At 48.8% G+C, this 19,931-nt stretch overlaps 2 protein-coding genes across 3 annotated transcripts; one reads left to right on the forward strand and one right to left on the reverse strand.

Annotated features, from left to right (window-relative positions):
- The first annotated feature begins 1,104 nt into the window (after positions 1-1,104).
- PIGT (phosphatidylinositol glycan anchor biosynthesis class T) lies at positions 1,105-13,072 on the forward strand. Of its 2 annotated transcripts, none has more exons than XM_007193071.3 (12): positions 1,105-1,329; positions 1,882-2,059; positions 3,846-3,973; positions 4,274-4,374; positions 4,529-4,615; positions 5,143-5,230; positions 5,339-5,436; positions 5,539-5,704; positions 6,384-6,584; positions 11,210-11,375; positions 11,492-11,575; positions 12,251-13,072. In XM_007193071.3, the coding sequence occupies exons 1-12, from the start codon at positions 1,143-1,145 to the stop codon at positions 12,501-12,503; spliced, it is 1,737 nt and encodes a 578-aa protein (XP_007193133.2). In that variant the 5' UTR covers positions 1,105-1,142; the 3' UTR covers positions 12,504-13,072. The 2 variants fall into 2 exon arrangements, with proteins under 2 accessions (XP_007193133.2, XP_007193134.2); XM_007193072.2 differs by having other exon boundaries at positions 12,269-13,072.
- A 3,737-nt stretch (positions 13,073-16,809) lies between these two features.
- On the reverse strand, positions 16,810-18,963 carry LOC103003268 (colostrum trypsin inhibitor-like). Its single transcript, XM_007193070.2, has 3 exons — positions 18,800-18,963; positions 17,376-17,591; positions 16,810-16,873 (listed from the first exon to the last, which is right to left on the reverse strand). Exons 1-3 carry the CDS (start codon positions 18,873-18,875, stop codon positions 16,851-16,853), a joined length of 315 nt encoding a protein of 104 aa, XP_007193132.1. The 5' UTR covers positions 18,876-18,963; the 3' UTR covers positions 16,810-16,850.
- Between the last annotated feature and the right edge of the window lie 968 nt (positions 18,964-19,931).

Here is a 19,931-nt window from a genome sequence, read left to right on the forward strand (position 1 = left end):
ACTTGTATAGCAGCCTAGCTCATAAGAACTAAAAACTTGAAAGAGCTCAGGTGTACATGGACAGGAGAGCAGATAAACTATGGTATATTCAGACAATGTATGAATACTACACAGAAATGAAAAGACACAAACTGCTGATACATGCAAGAACATGAATGATTCTCCAAAACATTCTTCCCATGAAAGAAGCCTTTTACAAAAAAGTATACATACTATATGATGATTTCATTTATACGTAGCTCTAGAACAGATTAATCCATTTTCTGGAGAAAAATCAGAACAGTGGTTGCATCTGGAAGGCAGGGGTCACAGACATTGACTGGCAAGGGGCATTAGCCAACTTTCAGGGATTTTCCAAACATATCTTGACAAGAGTTACACAGGTGTATCCATTTGTTGAACTCAATGAATGTGCACTTCAGAGTTGAGCATTTCATTGTTTGTAAATTTTACACCAAAAGAAAAATGTAAACAACCATTGAACTCTAGTTAATGATATGCATGCTGAACTATTTAAGGGGAAGTGTCCTTATGTCTGAAATTTCTTTGAAATGCATCAGAACATAAGATGAATTGGGGGAGATAGAGGCTGATATGTGATAAAAACCAGTGCAGTAACATGTTAATAGTGGAATCTAGGTGATGGGGATACAGATGCTCATTGTAACAGGTATTCATTCTTTCAACTTTGTTGTATGTTTGAAATTTTTCATAATAAAAGGGTGAGTTATTTGAGGGTTTTGCAGGAAAGTTCTTGGCTAGGCTTAGGACAGGGGAAAGAGACACGAAGCTCAGGGAGACAGGAGCCCAGCAGTGTGACCTTGCAAAGGTAATAACATTTTTCAGTCTGTTTCTTCAACTATCACGGAGGCACATTGGCGGTAGGTATCATTAAGAACTTTGTCGTGGGGAAGGGGGTCCTCAATCCAGGTCCCAGCCACGCCACGTGCCCACTGCCCTTTGTGCCCTATCAGCACCCCTTTACACCCAGCAGCCCTTCAAAGGCCTATCCTGGCAGTCGCTGTGGTAGCCGCACCCCGGCTTCCGGGACGGCACCGGAAGTCGCTTCTCAGACGCTCTTCCTATTGGAGGCCGGCCTTCCGCGGAGGCGGGGCCATTGGGAGGCGGAAACAGCCGCAGGTATGGCGGCGGCAGCGCCGCTTTGTCTGCTGGTGCTGCTGCTTCTCGGGCCGGGCGTCTGGGGCCAGACAGAGCCCCCACGCGACAGCCTGCGGGAGGAGCTCGTCATCACCCCGCTGCCTTCTGGGGACGTAGCCGCCACATTCCAGTTTCGCACGCGCTGGGATTCGGAGCTGCAGCGGGAAGAAGGTGAGAAGAGGACACTGACGGGAGAAAGATATCTGTGGCACCTGCTGGGAGTGGGGTGGAGGCTAGTCTTGGGGGCGAGGACTGATCCCTGGGTGAGGTTCTGGTCCCTGGGCTTGGGGCCTGACAAAGATGGTCCTTGCAGAAGGATGGGATAGTTTTTGAAGAATCTCATTATACCAGTGAAGAAACTGAGCCCCAGAGAGGGGCAGTGACTCTTCCAGACTTCTAGACCAGTGCTCTCTCCGCAGCTCCAGGCTGCCACTCTAAACCTTTAGTTAAAACCCTCTGTTGACAACACTGATGATGATGCTGTTGATGGTTACGGTTTATCCTGGGTGCTGGGCACGGTGATAAGTTTTGTGAACGGTTTCAAGGAAGAAATTGGAGGTATAGAGAGGTAAGGCACCTGTCCAAGATCACATCGCTTGTAAGTGACTGAGTCTGGTCAGGAATTTAGATTCCTCTGACCCCAGAACTGGGGTGTATTGTTTCTTTGGGGTGGCTGAGAACCCTCCCTCCAGGATTATCACTCACCTGCTCCTCCTTCTCCAGTATCTCATTATAGGCTCTTCCCCAAAGCACTGGGGCAGTTGATCTCCAAGTATTCTCTACGGGAGCTGCACCTGTCGTTAACCCAAGGCTTCTGGAGGACTCGATACTGGGGGACACCCTTCTTGCAGGCCCCATCAGGTGCAGAGCTGTGGGCCTGGTTCCAAGACACCGTCACTGAGTGAGTGCCCACCTTGAGGCCTGTGGCAGGCCGTGGTGGGAACGTGGCAGGGCAGGTGTTGTCCTCCTGCTACTGCCCTTGGGGGCAGCAGTTCCATGGGGGTAAATATGGCGTTGGAAGTAAGAAATATTATGACTTAGTGGCATTCTTTACTTTGCTGAATATACTTCCTTCCCCTAATACTTCCAGACCTGAGGTAGCGTATGCGTATATCTACAGAGGCAGATAACAAATATCTGAAGCTTACTTGGATGTAAGGCAGTAGGAAGCTGTGGCAAACTGGTTAGCCTTTTAAAAGACATTCATTCACATAATAATAATAATAACAACAAAATGCCACAAGGGCCAGACAAAATATATGTGGGCTAGAGTTGGCCTACAAGACACCAGATCGCTGTATGAGAAGAATTGCTTTTATTTAGGGAGGAGTGGGTTAGGTACTGCGGTTGGACCACAGTATCCTCTTAATCCGACTATGGGAAATCAGTAGCACGTGTATGATTAAAAAAATAAAAAATTGGAGTCAGAATAGGGAGTGATGGGGACTGTGGCAGAGCTTGGGAGGACAGCTGCCACTCAGCTCCTATGGATTGTTGCCACGTGGGAATAGGAGCCTACTGTCGTCAGATACTCTCATTTTTGAAGAGTTACCAGCAATCTGGATTTTAATGTGAAAATTGGCAAGGTTAAATATCAGCAAGTAATTAAAAAATTTAAGAAATGCCACATGGGTTAATGTTGTGCACGTCGAATGAAACATGGCTATGGTTTGGGTAGAGCTTTCAGGCTTCCAGTTTGCAATCTTTATTTGAGGCCTAAGGATTGGAGCAATTGGAAAGCTCTGAACAGAGGACTATTGAAAACCCCCCAGGACGGCTCTAAGGTGATGTCAAATGAGGAGCAAACCCTACAGTAGCCAAGGCTTCCTCTCTTGTCTGAACCCTGGCTTCTTTGCCTTTTATCCCAACTGCTCTGCTGTCACTGTCTCCCCTCATAATTGCCTATCATATGGAGGTGATGTTCACAATTCTAGTTTTATTCTGTTATTAGTAGAAAGAGCAAATCTGCTTTGGTATTTCTCTAAGAAAAAAATCTAATTTAATTTGATGTTTCTGTGGGGTCCTAGAATGCTTGTTTTCCCTTGCTCAGTGAGCCTTTGTAGATGTAAGACTTCCCACCCTGAGGGTAGAACCAGGACTCACCCAGGGTATTGACAGGGAAGTTTGTCGTTTTGCCCAGCTGAGCACACCTCAGGGTGGATCAGTGAGCTGATCTCAGCCTCTGGTGTGTGGGGCATTTTGCAAAGCATTGTGGGAGGTACATGGGTGACCCAGACTTGCTCCCTGTCCTCAGGTTGCTCACAGCCTAGTTGAGGAGAAAAGATGCTTAAGACGAGGTGCTGTTGCCACCCAGCCATTTCCCAGGAGGACCCTGGTGAGAGGCTCGGATGGTCAGAACTGCAGCAGCCCAGAAGGAGGCTGTGGTTGAGGAGGGCAGGAAGGCTTCCTGGAGGAGGGAGCCTCTTCGAAGGGGAGCAGAGAGGAGTGAGGAGGGCATTACCAGGCGGGAGGAGGAACCACCCAAGCAGAGGCCTCTGGGGATGCAGGGGTGTCCAGAGGGGAGTGAGGAAGAAGGGGCTGATTGGGGAGACCCAGGAAGCAGGCCGAGCGGGGCAGTTCCGGCTCCAGCAGCTGGCTGGCCTCGTGGCTTGGCAGCCAGCTGCAGGCTCTGAGGGAGGAAGCAGACGCAGCCCCGGGACAGTGAACGGGTCTGTGTCTCCGCTTAGCGTGGATGAGTCCTGGAAGGAGCTCAGTAACGTCCTCTCGGGGATCTTCTGCGCCTCGCTCAACTTCATCGACTCCACCAACACAGTCACGCCCAGCGCCTCCTTCAAACCCCTGGGGCTGGCCAATGGTGAGACAGCCTCCGCGGCCCCTTCCTTCTTCCTGTTCCTCCTACCCAAGCCTTTGCCTCCTTTCCCCTCTGCTTCCTTCTTCCTCAGCGGGGCCAGGTCATAAATCCCTGGGTGTGCAGGCCCCAGAGGAAGGTTTCCCGAGACTCTGCTGTCTCCGCACTGTCTTCTCCCAAGGGAAGAGGGTGTCATCCCCGCTTCCCCCCGATCTGACACTGTTAGGGCGGTGGTGCTAGAGAGTATGTGTGGGTCCTGAGGAGGGGCGCCCCAAGAGCCTCTGCAGACAGGCTTCCGTCTCTCAGGCACGGATCACTCCTTCCTGCGCTACGCGGTGCTGCCTCGGGAGGTCGTCTGTACTGAGAACCTCACCCCATGGAAGAAGCTCTTGCCCTGCAGTTCCAAGGTGAGGCCAGAGGGGCCTAAATGTAGGTGGGAGCCCCAGAGAGTGGATGGAGTCGGCAGATGCCCCCTCACTGCCTGACAGATAACCTCGGCCCCATGCCCGGCTGCCCTGCCGTGTGGGGCACTGACCTCTCCTCTCTTGCCACCTCCTCCAGGCAGGCCTCTCCGTGCTGCTGAAGGCCGATCGCCTGTTCCACACGAGCTACCACTCCCAGGCAGTGCATATCCGCCCTGTTTGCAGAGTAAGTCACGGGGAACAGGTGATGGGGGCCATCCAGGGGCTCTGAGAGAAGGTGCAGGTAAAGCACATAGCCCAGTGTCTACCGAGGGCTGAGCCAGTAGTCAGTGGGAGATGTGATGATGATGATTCAGGGCACTGGCCACGCACCAAGGAAACCGAGTGGTTGCCTGGCAAGCATTCACTCAGTCTTTGTCGTGGTTAAGAGTGATAGCCGTGTGGGTGCAGCTGCTGGCTCAGCCACTCACCCGCTCACTTGACCTTGAGTGAGTTATTTTATTTCCCTGGTTTTCTCATCTGTCAAATGAGAATAACAGTACTATCAGTTCCTCTGGTTGTCAGCAATGGTTCATCCCAGTGATGCGCATAAAGCTGCTGGCACAGGGGCAAGTGCTCGGTAGTGGATGGTAGCAAATTGATGGATGGGGAGGTACAGAATAGACAAGGGATTGAGTCCGGGTAGTAGTCCCTGGGGCTGTGTGGCTGGGGGAGTGGCAGGTCCTCACTGCTGCCTTCTGGCCCTCGTGGTAGGATGCACGCTGTGCCAGCATCTCCTGGGAGCTGAGGCAGACCCTTTCCGTTGTATTTGATGCCTTCGTCACGGGGCAGGGGAAGCAAGGTAAGCTACCTTGGCAGCCCATCTCTGCCCACCCACTGCCAGCCCCACCCCATCTACGCGGAGCAGGCCTAGTCCTGCCCCTGCTCAACCCCTCTCTCTGCTCCTCAGACTGGTCCCTCTTCCGGATGTTCTCCCGAACCCTCACAGAGCCCTGCCCCCTGGCTTTGGAGAGCCGAGTCTATGTGGACGTCACCAACTATAGCCAGGTACTAAGACTAAGGCCTCCAGCCACACACATCGCCCCCCTCCAGCCCCCAAGGCCGGCCTGCCCCTCCGCTTGCTTCTCAGCCCTGCCATTGTGTCCCCAGGACAATGAGACATTGGAGGTGTACCCGCCCCCGCTCACCACGTACCAGGATGTCGTCCTGGGCACCCGGAAGACCTATGCCGTCTATGACCTGCTGGACACGGCCGTGATCAACAACTCACGCAGCCTCAACCTGCAGCTCAAGTGGAAGAGACCCCCAGGGAATGGTGGGTGGGAGGTGGGCGGCTGCAGCCCCCATAAGCTACAGAGGGTTCAGCTTGTGGGGGAGACTCACAGTCCTGCCTCTTCACCGCGAGGTAACAGGCTTGTGTTTAGACCCAGAACTCTTGAGTCAGACGTCCTGGTTCTAACTCCACCTCTTCTAAGCTCTCTGCCCTTGGCAGGTTCCTAACCTTACTGCCTCGTCTTGAAAGCGGGGACAGTAATACCTAGCAGATCAGATGAGGTAATTAATGGAAAACATGGAGGTCATTCATTCACTCAACAAAATTTTTTTTGAAGACAGAAGTGCTCTGCTTTCGAGCAACATTAACATCTGATAGTTGAAGCAGGCATCAAACAATTGCGATTATGTTCAGTGTTACCAAGGAAAAGTGTGGAATGTCGTGAGGAGCACTTGGTTTGGGTTGGAAGGGGCACAGAGCTCGGCCTGTATAAGTACTTAGTAAATATTAGTAATTCTGTTCTCATTGCTCTGGGTTGGGGGAGACAGGGATGGTTCCAGAATGCAGGTTTCCCAGTTCTGATGGCAAAGTATTACCCCCTCCCCTCCCGGGTTTTGAGACTCTGAACCTGGCCCAGGGAGTGAAGGTGGGGAGTGACGCTTTTTTTTTTTTTTTTTTTTTAAAGGAGTGGTTAATTAACTGTTGACTTTTCTCTGAGCAGAGGCCCCACCCACGCCCTTCCTGTACGCCCAGCGGTACGTGAGCGGCTACGGGCTGCACAACGGGGAGCTGAGCACGCTGCTGTATAACACCCACCCGTACCGGGCCTTCCCCGTGCTGTTGCTGGACACCGTGCCCTGGTACCTGCGGCTGTACGTGCACACCCTCACCATCACCTCCAAGGGCAAGGAGAACAAACCAAGTGAGTGCCGAGTCCCGAACCAGCCCCCCACCTCCCCTCCAGGTCCCCCAAAGCCTCAGTTCTCAGCGTCATTCCGGAAGTGCCTCGGCAGTCTACAGAGGCATCACGAGTTAGGAATAGTTTGAGAAATGGAAAGGGTAACCTCACCAATGCCAGATCTGGAAGTATTTATAAAGCCAAAAGAGTTAAACCACATAGTTCTGGTGACTCTTAATAGGACTTGATAAGGGCAGGAGTTTCCATATCTTTTTCATTTGCTTCCTCCTGCTTCGTGGTGCTCTGGGCACATGTTTTTGTTTTCTGATGATTCATAGGCTCTTTCAGGTGGAGAAAGCGTTAGCAAGAAAAGCAGAGTACTGGAAACAAAGAAGATAACAGCTGGAGTAGATGGTTTTGCTTCCTCGGGTGGGGTAAAGAGGTGTGATTTTTAAAATTTGTTTTTATTTTCTATTATTTTTCTAAGGAGGAGTTAATATTTACTGAGTGCTTTCTAAGAGATGCCAGCCATAGCACAAAAGCACTTGTTTTCCTTTGGAGTGGAGGGAGACTAGTAATACCGAAGAAGACTTCCTAGGAAGAGGTTACAGCACATCCCAAACAGCTAGACTTACAATCTTCTCTAAACTCCTCTGTTGTTTCCCATATTTTCAAGCCTGTGGTTAATAGTTACACTTATTTTCAGCCCCACTGTCTGTACCACCTTCCAGATCTCTACTTCGAACATCCTACCTATGTATTTCGTAGGTTTTTCTTTCTTTTTTTTTTTTTTTTTTTAACCTTTCACTCTGGAAAATTTCAAACACATACCCAAATACAATAGTGTAATGAACCCCCATGTACCCATTATCCAGCCTCAGCAGTCTCCAGATTCATATCCTGTTTTTTGTTTGTTGTTGTTGTTGATGTCTTTCTTCCAGTTTTATTGAGATATAATTGACATATAACACATTATAAGTTCAAGGTGTTCAGCATACTCATTTGACTTACATCCATCACGAAATGATGACCACAGTAAGTTTAGTGAACATCCACTGTCTTGTACAGATACAAAATTAAAGAAATAGAAAAAAAAGTGTTTTTTCCTTGTGTTGAGAACTCTTAGGATTTACTCATAACAGCTTTCATACATAATGTACAACAGTGCCTATTATATTTATCATGTGGTACATGACATCCCTAATTCTTATCTTAGAACTGGAAGATTGTGCCTTTTGACTGCCTTCGTCCAATTCCCCTTCCCCCTACCCCTCACCTCTAGTAACCACAAATCTGATCTTTTTCTATGAGTTCGTTTCTTTCTTTCTTTCTTTCTGTATTTGGCTGCAGCGGGTCTTAGTTGCGGCACGCGGGATCTTTGTTGCCGTGTGCGAGATCTTCGTTGCGGCATGCAGGATCTTTAGTTGCGGCATGCGAACTCTTAGTTGCGGCATGTGGGATCTAGTTCCCTGACCAGGGATGGAGCCCGGGCCCCCTGCATTGGGAGCACAGAGCCTTAGCCACTGGACCACCAGGGAAGTCCCCTTTTTTGTTTATTTTTGAAGTATAATTGACCTATAACACTATGTTAGTTCCTGGTGCATAACATAGTGATTCAGTGTTTCTGTACATTTCAAAATGACCGTCATGATGAGTCTAGTTACCATCTGTCTCCATACAAATATTATACGTAGTTTGACTATATTCCCCACCCTGTGCATTTCATACCTGTGATTCATTTATTTTGCTACTGAAAATTTGTACCTCTTACTCTCCCTCACCTATTTCTCTCCTCCCCCCCACCCCCCCCAGCCTCTGGCAACCACCTGTTTGTTCTCTGTATCTCTGACTGTTTCTGTTTGGTTATGTTCGTTCATTTGTTTTTATCTTTTAGAGTCCACATATAAGTGACATCATACAGTATTTGTCTTTGTCTGATTTATCTCACTTAGCATAAGATCCTCTAGGTCCTTCCATGTTGTTGCAAATGTCAAGATTTCCTTCTTTTTTATGGCTAATATTCCATTGCTTATATGTACCACATCTTCTTTATCCATTCGTCTATCAATGGGCACGTATGTTGTTTCCATATCTTGGCTATTGTGAATAATGCTTCAGTAAATGTTGGGGTGTATATATCTTTTTGAATTAATGTTTTCATTTTCTTCAGATAAATACCCAGGAGTGGAATTGCTGGATTGTGTGGTAGTTCTATTTTTAATTTTTTGAGGACTCTCCCTGCTGTTTTCCATAGTGGCTACACCAATTTACGTTCCCAGCACAGTGCACCGGGGTTCCCTTTTCTCCACATACTCACCAACACTTGTCATTTGTTGTCGTTTTTTTTTTTTTTTTTTTTTTTGTCTGTGTTGGGTCTTTGTTGCTGCGTGCGGGCTTTTCTCTAGTTGTGTAAGGGGGGGCTACTCTTCGTTGCGGTGCACGGGCTTCTCATTGCAGTGGCTTCTCTTGTTGCGGAGCACATGGGCTCTAGGCACATGGGCTTCAATAGCTGTGGCTCACGGGCTCAGTAGTTGTGGCACCTGGGCTCAATAGTTGTGGCTCGTGGGCTCTAGAGCACAGGCTCAGTAGTTGTGGTGCACGGGCTTAGTCGTTCCACAGCACGTGGGATCTTCCCAGACCAGGGCTCGAACCCGTGTCCCCTGCATTGGCAGGTGGATTCTTAGCCACTGTGCCACCAGGGAAGTCCCTATTTGTTGTCTTTTTGATGATAGCCATTCTGACCGGTATGAGGTGATAATCTCATTGTGGTTTTGATTTGCATTTCCCTGATGATCAGTGATGTTGAACATTTTTTTGTGTGCCTGTTGGCCATCTGTATGTCTTCTTTGGAAAAATGCCTATTCAGGTCCTCTGCCCAGTTTGTAATTTTTGTTTTTCTTTGACGTTGAGTTGTATGTGTTCTTTGTATAGTTTGCATGTTAACCCCGTGTCGGATACATCGTTTGCAAATACCTTTCCCATTCAGTAGGCTGTCTTTCATTTTATTGATAGTTTCCTTTGCTGTGCAAAAGCTTTTTAGTTTAATGTAACCCCATTTGTTTATTTTTGCTTTTGTTTTCCTTGCCCGAGGAGACATACCCCCCAGAATATTGCTAGGTCAAAGAGCATACTGCCTATGTTTTCTTCTAGAAGTTTTATCATTTCAGGTTTTACATGTAAGTCTTTAATCCGTTTTGAGTTTATTTTTGTATATGGTGTGAGAAAGTAGTCCAGTTTGATTCTTTTGCGTTTAGCTATCTGGTTTTACCAATACCATTTATTGAAGGGGCTGTCTTTTCCTCATTGTATATCCTTGCCTCCTTTGTCATAGATTAATTGCCCATATAAGTGTGGGTTCATTTCTGAGCTCTCTTTTCTGTTCCACAGCTTCCCGTCATTTTTGTTTCATCTCTCCCTTTATTTATTTATTTTTTGGTTTGGTTATGTTTCTGCTGAAGTATCTTAAATTCTAGACATTGTATCAATTCACCTTTAAATACTAAAGTACACAAATATATAATCTATCATTGTCACTCCTGTTTCCCCAGTGTTCTTGAAAATAATTTTATAGTTGGCTTGTTTGAATTGGACCAAAATAACCTCGTCACATTACATTTGCTTGATATGCTCTTAAGTTTCTCTCCCTCTCTTTTTTAAAGTAATAGACTTTATTTTTTTAGAGCAGTTTTAGGTTTATAGAGAAGTTGAACAGGAAGTACAGGGCTCCCGTATACACTCCCCCTCACCCCCATTTCCCTTGTTATTCACGTCTTGATTGGTATGGTACTCTTAAATCTCCTTTAACCTATAAAACAGTTCCCAGGCTTTTTTTTTTTTTTACCTATTTGTTGGCAAAACTGGGTCATTTGTTGTATAGGATGTTCTACATTCTGGATTTGCCCGTGTTTAACATGTTCCTCTGTCCCTTGTGTATTCTTGAGTATCAGTGGTTAGATTTAGAAATTTGATTAGATTCAGGTCTTATATTTTTGGCAAGAAAACTTCCCAGGTGGTTCTGTGGACTCCCTGTCACATTACGTGAGGCACCTGATGTCTGGTGGCCCAGTTTTCATGATGTGAAGATGGATTAGGTTGAACACGTCCTGGGATGGCTGCCCTGGAAACACCTTTTCCCTTTTCTGCGATCCTCCTCCCTCCTGTGAGCCTGCCTGGCTTCTGTGATCCAAAGCCCTCCTTCTAGGCACCCCGATCCAGGCCCCAGGGCCTTGAGAGGTAGGGATGAGAGGTGCAGGTAGTCTGAGCCCAGGAAAGAGCTATGGGTGGGATTTTCCTGGTGGCGCAGTGGTTAAGAATCCGCCTGCCAATGCAGGGGACACGGGTTCGAGCCCTGGTCCGGGAAGATCCCACATGCCGCAGAGCAACTAAGCCCGTGCACCACAACTACTGAGCCTGCGCTCTAGAGCCCACGAGCCACAACTACTGAAGCCCACGCGCCTAGAGCCCGTGCTCCGCAACAAGAGAAACCACCACAATGAGAAGGCTACGCACCGCAACGAAGAGTAGCCCCCGCTCGCCCCAACTAGAGAAAGCCCGCGTGCAGCAACAAAGACCCAACGCAGCCATAAATAAATAAATAAATAAAATTAAAAACAAAAAAAGAGCTATGGGTGACCCCTACCTGTCCCCAGGTTACATCCACTACCAGCCTGCCCAGGACCGGATGCAGCCCCACCTCCTAGAGATGCTGATTCAGCTACCGGCCAGCTCGGTCACCAAGGTCTCCATCCAGTTTGAGCGGGCGCTGCTTAAGTGGACTGAGTACACCCCAGACCCCAACCACGGCTTCTATGTCAGGTGGGCTCCCCCGACCTGCTGCCCCCACCCTCCTGACCCACCCTCTCTGCCACTTACCCTTGACGGAGGAGCCGTGAGGAACACGGCTCACAGAATATCTGTCTGCTTCTCTGCAGCCCATCTGTCCTCAGTGCCCTCGTGCCCAGCGAAGTGGCCGCCCAACCTGTGGACTGGGAAGAGAGTCCCCTCTTCAACACCCTGTAAGTGTGACCTCAGCCGCTGGGCGTCTGGGTGACACCAGCATAGAGGGTCAGGTTCCTGCGGGGTGGGCTGGGGCTAGATGCTGCCTCTTCCAAAGTAATGAGTAGGTTCACTGAGTCCTAATTAAAATCCTAGTGGTCGCTAATATTTGTACAGTCTTTATGGAATGATCCTAAAGAGCTTCTAGGAGAATCAACAGGTGAGAAGCGCACTATGTATAGCCCAAGTTTACTCATTATTTCTCTTAACAAATATTTAATTGAGCGCTTATCAGATGCCAGGTACTTCAGAGAGCACCATGTGTACCACAGTAAACAAAACAGACTTGCCCCTGCCCTTCTCGTGCTCAGTCTAGAGGGGAGCTGCTGGGGTCACTGGGGAGTAATCTGGCGGGTAATTCAGGAAGGCTGCTTTGAGGAGGTGGCCTCTGGCTGAGACCAGAAGGCTAAGGAAGAGGCAGCCAAACAAAGGCAGGGTCCCTTCCCTCTCCCTCAGCACACCGGAGCTGCTCTCCCGTGATCAGATTTCTGTGTTGAGCTTTACAAGGCTTTGAGGCTAAGAAGGCTTTGAAAACCCTTACTGCCGAGACTGGCCCGGTGCGGCCCGAGGAGGGGGTGGCGAGACGGCGCGGGGCAGCAGCGGGTCCAGCCTCACCTCTCCCTCCCAACCCCCAGCTTCCCCGTCTCCGACAGCTCCAGCTACTTCGTGCGGCTCTACACGGAGCCGCTGCTGGTGAACCTGCCCACGCCGGACTTCAGCATGCCCTACAACGTCATCTGCCTCACGTGCACGGTGGTGGCCGTGTGCTACGGCTCCTTCTACAACCTCCTCACCCGAACCTTCCAGATTGAGGAGCCCAGCAAGGGCGGCCTGGCCAAGCGGCTGGCCAACCTCATCCGGCGCGCTCGAGGCGTCCCCCCGCTCTGAGGCGCGCCCTCCTCACAGCCGGGCTGCTCTTTCTCTCCGAGGTGGGCGGTGACTGACCCCCCAAGGCTCTCTCTGCCGCTTGCCCTCCCCCGAGGCAGTTCTTGAGCCAAGCTGACCCCTGGATTGGGCCAGGGCCTAGAGTGGCGCTGTCAGGACAGTAGCCACGAGCCAGATGTGTGTTTGAATTGAAATTAATTTAAATTGAAAGTGTACTTCCTCAGCCGTACGAGCCCCATTTCAAGGGCTCGGTAACCGGAAGTGATCAGCAGCTGCAGTCCTGGGCAGCGTGGGCAGGTGTCACCATCACTGCGGAAAGTTCTGTTGCACGGTGGCCTGGGCAACAGGGTGTGCTGAGGAGTTCGTATCGCCCTGCGGTAGGTGGAGTTTACTGGGTGTGGAATAAAAAGTGCCTAATTCCTTGGTTCTTTGCCTCCTGCCCCTGAGGCCTGGGAAGAGCTGGGGACTAGGCCGTGTTTGCTGGGTGCCTGAGCAGGACCTCCTACCCCATCCCCTACTCCCCACCAAAGAAACAACCAACCCACCAAATAAAATTCCCTTACCTCCTCCCACCCCTGCCAGAAATTCCTTCTCATCTCCTGCTTCCCTCCTCGCCCACCATCGTCTGACTGTAATTCCCAGAACTCCCTGGGTTTGGCTGGGAGTGTTTTATGTCAACATTTCCATGACCATGAAAATGAATCATCCTGCGCCTTTTAGGAGCCCTGAGAACCCGTCCCCTATCACCAGGGGTAGGGCTGGAGAGACGGAAGAGCTCTGCGTGGTGGTTTTCCAACCAGACTGCATATTAGAATCATCTGGGGCTCTTGTGAAATAATGCAGATTCCTGGGGTCCAGACCCTATGAATTCAGTCGTTCTGGGTGTAGTCTAGCCTTCGAGTTTTTATGTTTTTATCAGGCTCTTCTGGAGCTTCTGTTGCAGGTGGTCCTTAGACCACCCACAGGCTTTGAAGCCCACCCCTGCCTACCTCTCCTGGTTGTATAACCCTGGATTCCTGTAAAACAAGTCCTTAGGCAGATGTCTGCCCTGCCCCCATCATCTGTCTCTTCTTCTGACACACTTGGCATCAACTGTATAAGCTACTTGTGGTCTGCCCCTCCCTCCCCCGGTTCTCCCATCATAGTGGTTTGGTGGATTGCCCATCAAACAGAATGCCCTGCTCCACCAACCACACGCCCCCCTCAACTGCTAGGTTCACTCTGACTGACAAAACCAGGTAAGATGTTGCTTCCTCCAGGAAGTCTTCCCTGATACACCGAGCTGCTCTGTGCCCCTCCCCTCCTTGGAGTTAACTTTCATGTTCCTTATCGCCCTGGCTGTTACTGTCCTTTAACTTCCATTAGACTAGGAGCTTCCTGGAGGCACAGGGGCTGTCCTCCATCTGGATCTGACTGCACTCAGGACAAGTTGTAAGTGCTCAGTCAACGGACGTAAATGTATGAGTGGGTGTGGGCTATTCTGGCTTGGGGTCTGGGGTCTAGAGGTGGGGATGAGTAGGGTGAGGGGCTTTCTAGAAACCCCACAAGTATGAGTGCAGAGTCTTTAACACAGTAGGATTGGTCATGTCTGTACAGCTAACATAGATGGGGCCGTTCAGGTTACCTCTGAAGGTTTTCCAAGAGCCTCTAGAACATACAAACGACGTGTGTGTGTGTGTGTGTGTGTCTAGGAAGGGAGGTGATGTGAGTGAGCTAGTCCAGACCGTGGGCAAAAGCAACTGGGTCAAGATGCTTTTACTCAAGTTTACTTCCAAGCAGTGAATACGCAGGGTGTAAGTGAGATAAGAATGCAGGTGGGTAGTTAAGGGAAGTGGTCTTGGCTGCCTGCATGGAGCAGGTTGTCTGCCAAGTCAGAAGAGCACAAAGTTGTGGCCTGGCTATCTTTTATACCCCCAGCCAAGTCAGCACCTAGAAATGCCCTCCACTACCATGTCTTATGTAATCCGTGTACAGACAGCACCCCATATCGTTAGTCTAGACCTCCTCCCTGAATTCCAGATTCATTTACCCAGCTGCCTACTTGCCATCTCCACTTGGATGTCTAAAGGCATCTCAAATTCAATATCCCCAAAACCAAACTTCTGATAATCTCCACCCCGACCCCAAACTTGCTCACCCACCGTCAGCTCACCTCTGCTAATGGCAGCTCTCAGCATTCCAGTTGTCCAGACCAGAAACCTTGACTCATCCTTGATCCTTCTTTTCATTCCCCATTGTGCTCTGCCAACAAATCTGTTTGCTCTCCCTTCAAAATAAATGCAGAATCCAACTCCTCTCCAGCACCTCCACCATCAAGTTATCGATGAGGTCTTCCTGGCCACCCCGATTTTAAATTGCTGCTCCAGCTACCAGCTCACCACTTGCCTGTCTTGTTTTCCTCTGTAGCCCTCACCACCATCTAACGTGCTGTGTGTCTTACTTATCTTGTTTATTAACAATTACTCTCTATAAGGGCCAGGATTTGTCTTTTGTAGCTGCAGTGTCTGGAACAATGCCTGGCATGTTGTTAAGGCTACCCTCACTCTTATCTTCCAGAGCTCAGTCTCTGGTAACAGTTCAGAACACGAAAGAGAGTGGGGAAATAAAGAGAAAAGCATGCCCTTTGTCTCAAATATATATGAACTCATGTCTATTTAATTTAAGTATTTCAGGCCTTGGATAAAGCCCAAGGGTCCAATCAACTTTTTTTTTTTTTTTAAGATTTTTTTTGATGTGGACCTTTTTTTTTTTTTTTTTTTGTCTTTATTGAATTTGTTACAGTACTGCTTCTGTTTTATGTTTTGGTTTTTTGGCCGTGAGACATGTGGGATATTAGCTCCCCGACCAGGGATCAAACCCGCACCCCCTGCATTGGAAGGCGAAGTCTTAACCACTGGACCGCCAGGGAAATCCCGGTCCATTCAACTTTGGATTCCCACTTTGAGCCTAGGGCAAGGCTGGCTTCTCAGCATGTCCTTCCTGACGTGATTTCACATGATCTAGACTGGCTCCTGGGCAATAGGACATCTGAAAGGGATGGAGGTGGGAAGGGCACACCAAGGGTACCAGTGACATCACCAGGACAGGGATCTAGTCTAGGGATTCCAGGTTCTGGCTTCTAGTATTGCTCTTTGACTTTGGGCAGCAGTTTCCCTTTCAGCAAGAGGAAGTGGTTAGATTAGACGCAGGACAAGAGGAGACGGTTACAGGGGGTGGTGGGCATGGTGGTCAGGCAGACCCGTCTGGTTTTCAAAAATGTATGTAAGAGTGGAATATTATTTAGTCTTTAAAAGGAAGGAACTTTTGGGAATTCCCTGGCGGTCCAGTGGTTAGGACTCCACGCTTCCACTGCAGGGGGCACAGGTTCAATCCCTGGTTGGGGAACTAAGATCCCTCATGCTGTGCGGAGCAGCCAAAACAAAACAAAAACAAACAAAGAACAAAAACCAAAAAAGGAAGGAAATTTTGATACAGGCTACAACATGGATGAACCTTGAGGACATGATGCTAAGTGAAACAAGCCAGTCACGAAAGGACAAATACTGTGTGATTCCACTTAGGTGAGGTTCCTAGAGGAAACTCACAGAGACGGAAATTAGAGCGGTGTGTCCAGGGATTGCGGGGAGGGCAAAAGAGGAGTTAATTTTTAATGGGTACAAGTTTCAGTTTGGGAAGATGAAAAAGGTCTGGAGGTGGGTGGTGGTCATGTTAGCACAACAGCGTGAGTATACATAATGCCACTAAGTTGTACACTTAGAAATGGTTAAAATGGTACAATTCATGTTGTATGTATTTTACCACAATTTAAAAAATATGTAAAAGTTTCGTTTTTCCAGTGTCATCCCTTTGGGTGGAGAGGGGAGTGCTAGCTGGCCAAGATTCCCTGAATTTCCACTCCTCTCCACACTCCTCCAGGCCATGGTTCCTGCCGGACAGGAAGAACCTTCTGGCTCATCCTGCAGCCCCAGGCAGGAAAGAGCAGCATGCCAGGATCTGGGGACAGACACTCAAGGTCCCCAAATTTCCATTCCGTCTGGCTTGCATGAGGACCCCTGGCGATAGGGGAACTTGTGTCCTCTGTCCTCATCTTCATTCTGGGGACACAGGGCAGTGCGGGTCTGAAGGAGGTTAGGGGTGGGGGTGATGCAGGTTTGATGCCCCTGTGGCTGTGAGCAGTTTTGGAGGACAGGCCCAGGGCCCTTGTAGGAAGGCTTCAGGTCACATCAACTTTGAACACTTTATTGACTCAGTCCCGGAGGGTTACAGGATGGGCTCCGAACAGGGCCTCTGCGTAGGAATGGCAGCCGAGCCAGCTTTCGGTCAAGGCCTGGGAACATGCAGATATCACCTTCAGCTGCTCTTGACCTTGCTCTCTGTAATGGAGATGACAGCCAGCTCCCTATTTGGCTGGCCTGTTGGTGGCCTAGAGCCAGAGTCATCAAGCTAGACTCCTTACCCAACCCCTTCAACACCCACCAACCTGGGGGCCTCCTCACTTCTGTCACCTCCCACCGTGATCAGTGCTACAATCATGTTCATCACCTCTGTCAACAGGATCACCCCTGTGAAGGTTACATTGCTGTTTTCACCTTTACCAGCCCCACCATGTATTTTAAAAGGGCTTACTGCAGTAACCAAGCTTCCTTTCATCTTTACTATCCATGCCACCATCCACCGCAGCCTTGCTGTCTACACCTCATTACCACCATCAGCAGCCCACGGTGACCCATCTTATTCCCATTATTCTCATCATCACCAACTTCCATATTTACATGATCATCTGAATCACTGCCAGCATCCTCACCAACACCACCTCCCTTCACATGCCCAGCATGCTGTCACCTCCATTACTCCTGTTTCCATCAGAGGACTCACCAGGGGGGTTGCAGACCCTCAAACAGATCTCTGTGGTCTCAAAATTGTTGGCATTGCCCTGACAACCACCATAGGTAAAGGGCTCACACTCAATGGATGTAGAGTTGTAGAAGTATCGGTGCAAAGAGGCTTTGCAAGGACCCCTCACTGGGGGGAGCTGGCAGAGGGCAGGGGGAGTTTGGAACAACTCCTGGGAAGCCTCTTGCTGAAGATTGGCTGCAAGGTAAAGGAAGAACAGGATTGTCACTTATGTGTCCTTTTAAAGAACTGATAAGTATTTTTTCCCCAGCATTTATTCTACACCAAGCACCCTCCTAGGTGTTTGCTATACTTGCCATTATTTAAATAACCTAATGGAGAGGGTATTATGGTCCCCACTTCACAAATGAAGAAACTGAGGCTTGGAGAGGTTTGGTAATTTCCCCAAAATCATAAGACCTGTAAATTGAGAGAGGCTTGGGATTTAAACCCAGATCCAATTTCAAATCCCAAGTGCTGTGTCCTACAGCCTCTCATAACTTGACATCAAGATGTTTGTTGTAGCTTTGTTTATAATGTGCAAAGAGTTATAATTTGGAACAAATGTAAATGTTCACCAACAGGGGATCCATGGGCCATTATGCAGTCACTAAAAAGCATAGTGTTGGGACTTCCTTGGCGGTCCAGTGGTTAAGACTCCGGCTTCCACTGCAGGGGCACTGGGGAAGTAAGATCCCGCATGCTGCACAGTGTGGCCAAAAAACAAAAGCATAGTGTTGATCTATACGCATCAGCATGGAGAGAGGTCCATAACTTTTGTTGAATAAAAAAAACAAATTACAAAACAGGAGATCTACTATGATCTGCAGATGTAAAATATATGTATAAACCAGTAGAATGATGACATGAAAGTTGTTCACCAATATATTTAGAGTAGTTATCTCTGGGTGGTAGAATTTGAAGGGATTTTTATTTTCTAAAAAAAAATTTTTGTTTTGGCTGTGCCGTGTGGCTTGCGGATCTTACTTCCCTGATCAGGGATGGAACCCGGGCCCATGGCAGTGAAAGTGCCAAGTCCTAACCACTGGACTGCCAGGGAATTCCCTAAAAATTCTTTTTAGTATCATTTGAATGCCAGTGAACAAGTATCATTTTTTTATAACTAGGAAAAAGATATTTACATTAAATAATCTTAAATATCCATGAGTAATCAGCAAATAAGGAAACTGGCCTCTATTACTGAATCACTTCAGTCACATAGACACCGGGGAGGTCTGGTCCCACATTTTCCTGAGACCAGATGGTGACCCCATGGGAGCCCCTTCCCATACCTAGGCCCTGGTTTCCTCCTGAGGGGGAAGTGACCAGGTGGCCTCTTGGATCCAGCATCCTCCCACCCCATAGGCTATGATCTCAGGGACCCTTTTCCCAACCCCTCAGCTCACCTGAGGTCTTTCTTGAGCTGGCCAAGCCCACCAGGCAGAGGGCGAGGCAAAGGGCAAGGAGGCGGCTGAGCTTCATGGTGTGAGTAGCTGCTTGCTCTGGGCTGAGGCTGGGAGGCGGGAACTTATATCTGCAGCTGAAGGAGAAGGGGTCCTCTTCCCCAGGGCTGAGGGAAGTACTCGCTTTTCATTACTTGGAATAGGAAGCACCCTGGGCAAGGGGTGTGGGCTGGAAGAACTGGACTTCTTACCTGGAGGCTGTGCACTGGCCTTGGATGGGCTCTTCATAGCTATTGAGCAAGTCCCCTAAGACGGTGCTTCTGTAGCATCCGGAATGCAGTCCCCAGCCTCATCTACTGCAGACTCGAGTCTCCGTGACCTTGGACTGAAAAGGGATCTTTAGGGGCCTCGGTTTCCCCATCCGTAAAACAGGTGGGCTAGACCACATGGTCCCTAAGGGCTCAGCACATCTATCCTCCATTCTGTTATTATTGGTTCCTATCCAGAGCCTCCCAGCTAGTGTCTCAACATCCCAGGGGAGAGAACATAGCTCTTTGTTCATTGGCTTATTTATTTAATTTTGGGATAATGAGTTTATTGTTTCATATAAATCATCATATTTATTTTTAAAAGATCAAGCTATACTGAATAGCATAAACAAAAGGCAAAATCACTCCCCACAGATTCTACCATAGTGCTGTGCAGCAGAAATATAATGCAAGCCACAAAGAGAATTTTAAATTTTCTAGTAGCAGCATTTTTTTTCCACACTGCATAGCTTGTGGGATCTTTTTTGTTGTTGTTGTTATAAATTTCATTTATTCATTTATTTTTGGCTGCGATGGGTCTTCATTGTTGTGCATGGGCTTTCTCTAGTTGTGGTGAGCGGGGGCTACTCTTCGTTACCGTGCACGGGCTTCTCATTGTGATAGCTTCTCTTGTTGCGGAGCACGGGCTCTAGGCACACAGGCTTCAGTAGTTGTCACACGCGGGCTCAGTAGTTGTGGTTCGCGGGCTCTAGAGCACAGGCTCAGTAGTTGTGCCTTACGGGTTTAGTTGCTCCGCAGCATGTGGGATCCTCCTGGACCAGGGCTCGAACCCATGTCCCCTGCATTGGCAGGAGGATTCTTAACCA

The sequence above is a fragment of the Balaenoptera acutorostrata genome, chromosome 15 (genome assembly GCF_949987535.1).
Source record: "Balaenoptera acutorostrata chromosome 15, mBalAcu1.1, whole genome shotgun sequence".
In the NCBI taxonomy this organism is placed as follows: Eukaryota; Metazoa; Chordata; class Mammalia; order Artiodactyla; family Balaenopteridae; genus Balaenoptera; species Balaenoptera acutorostrata.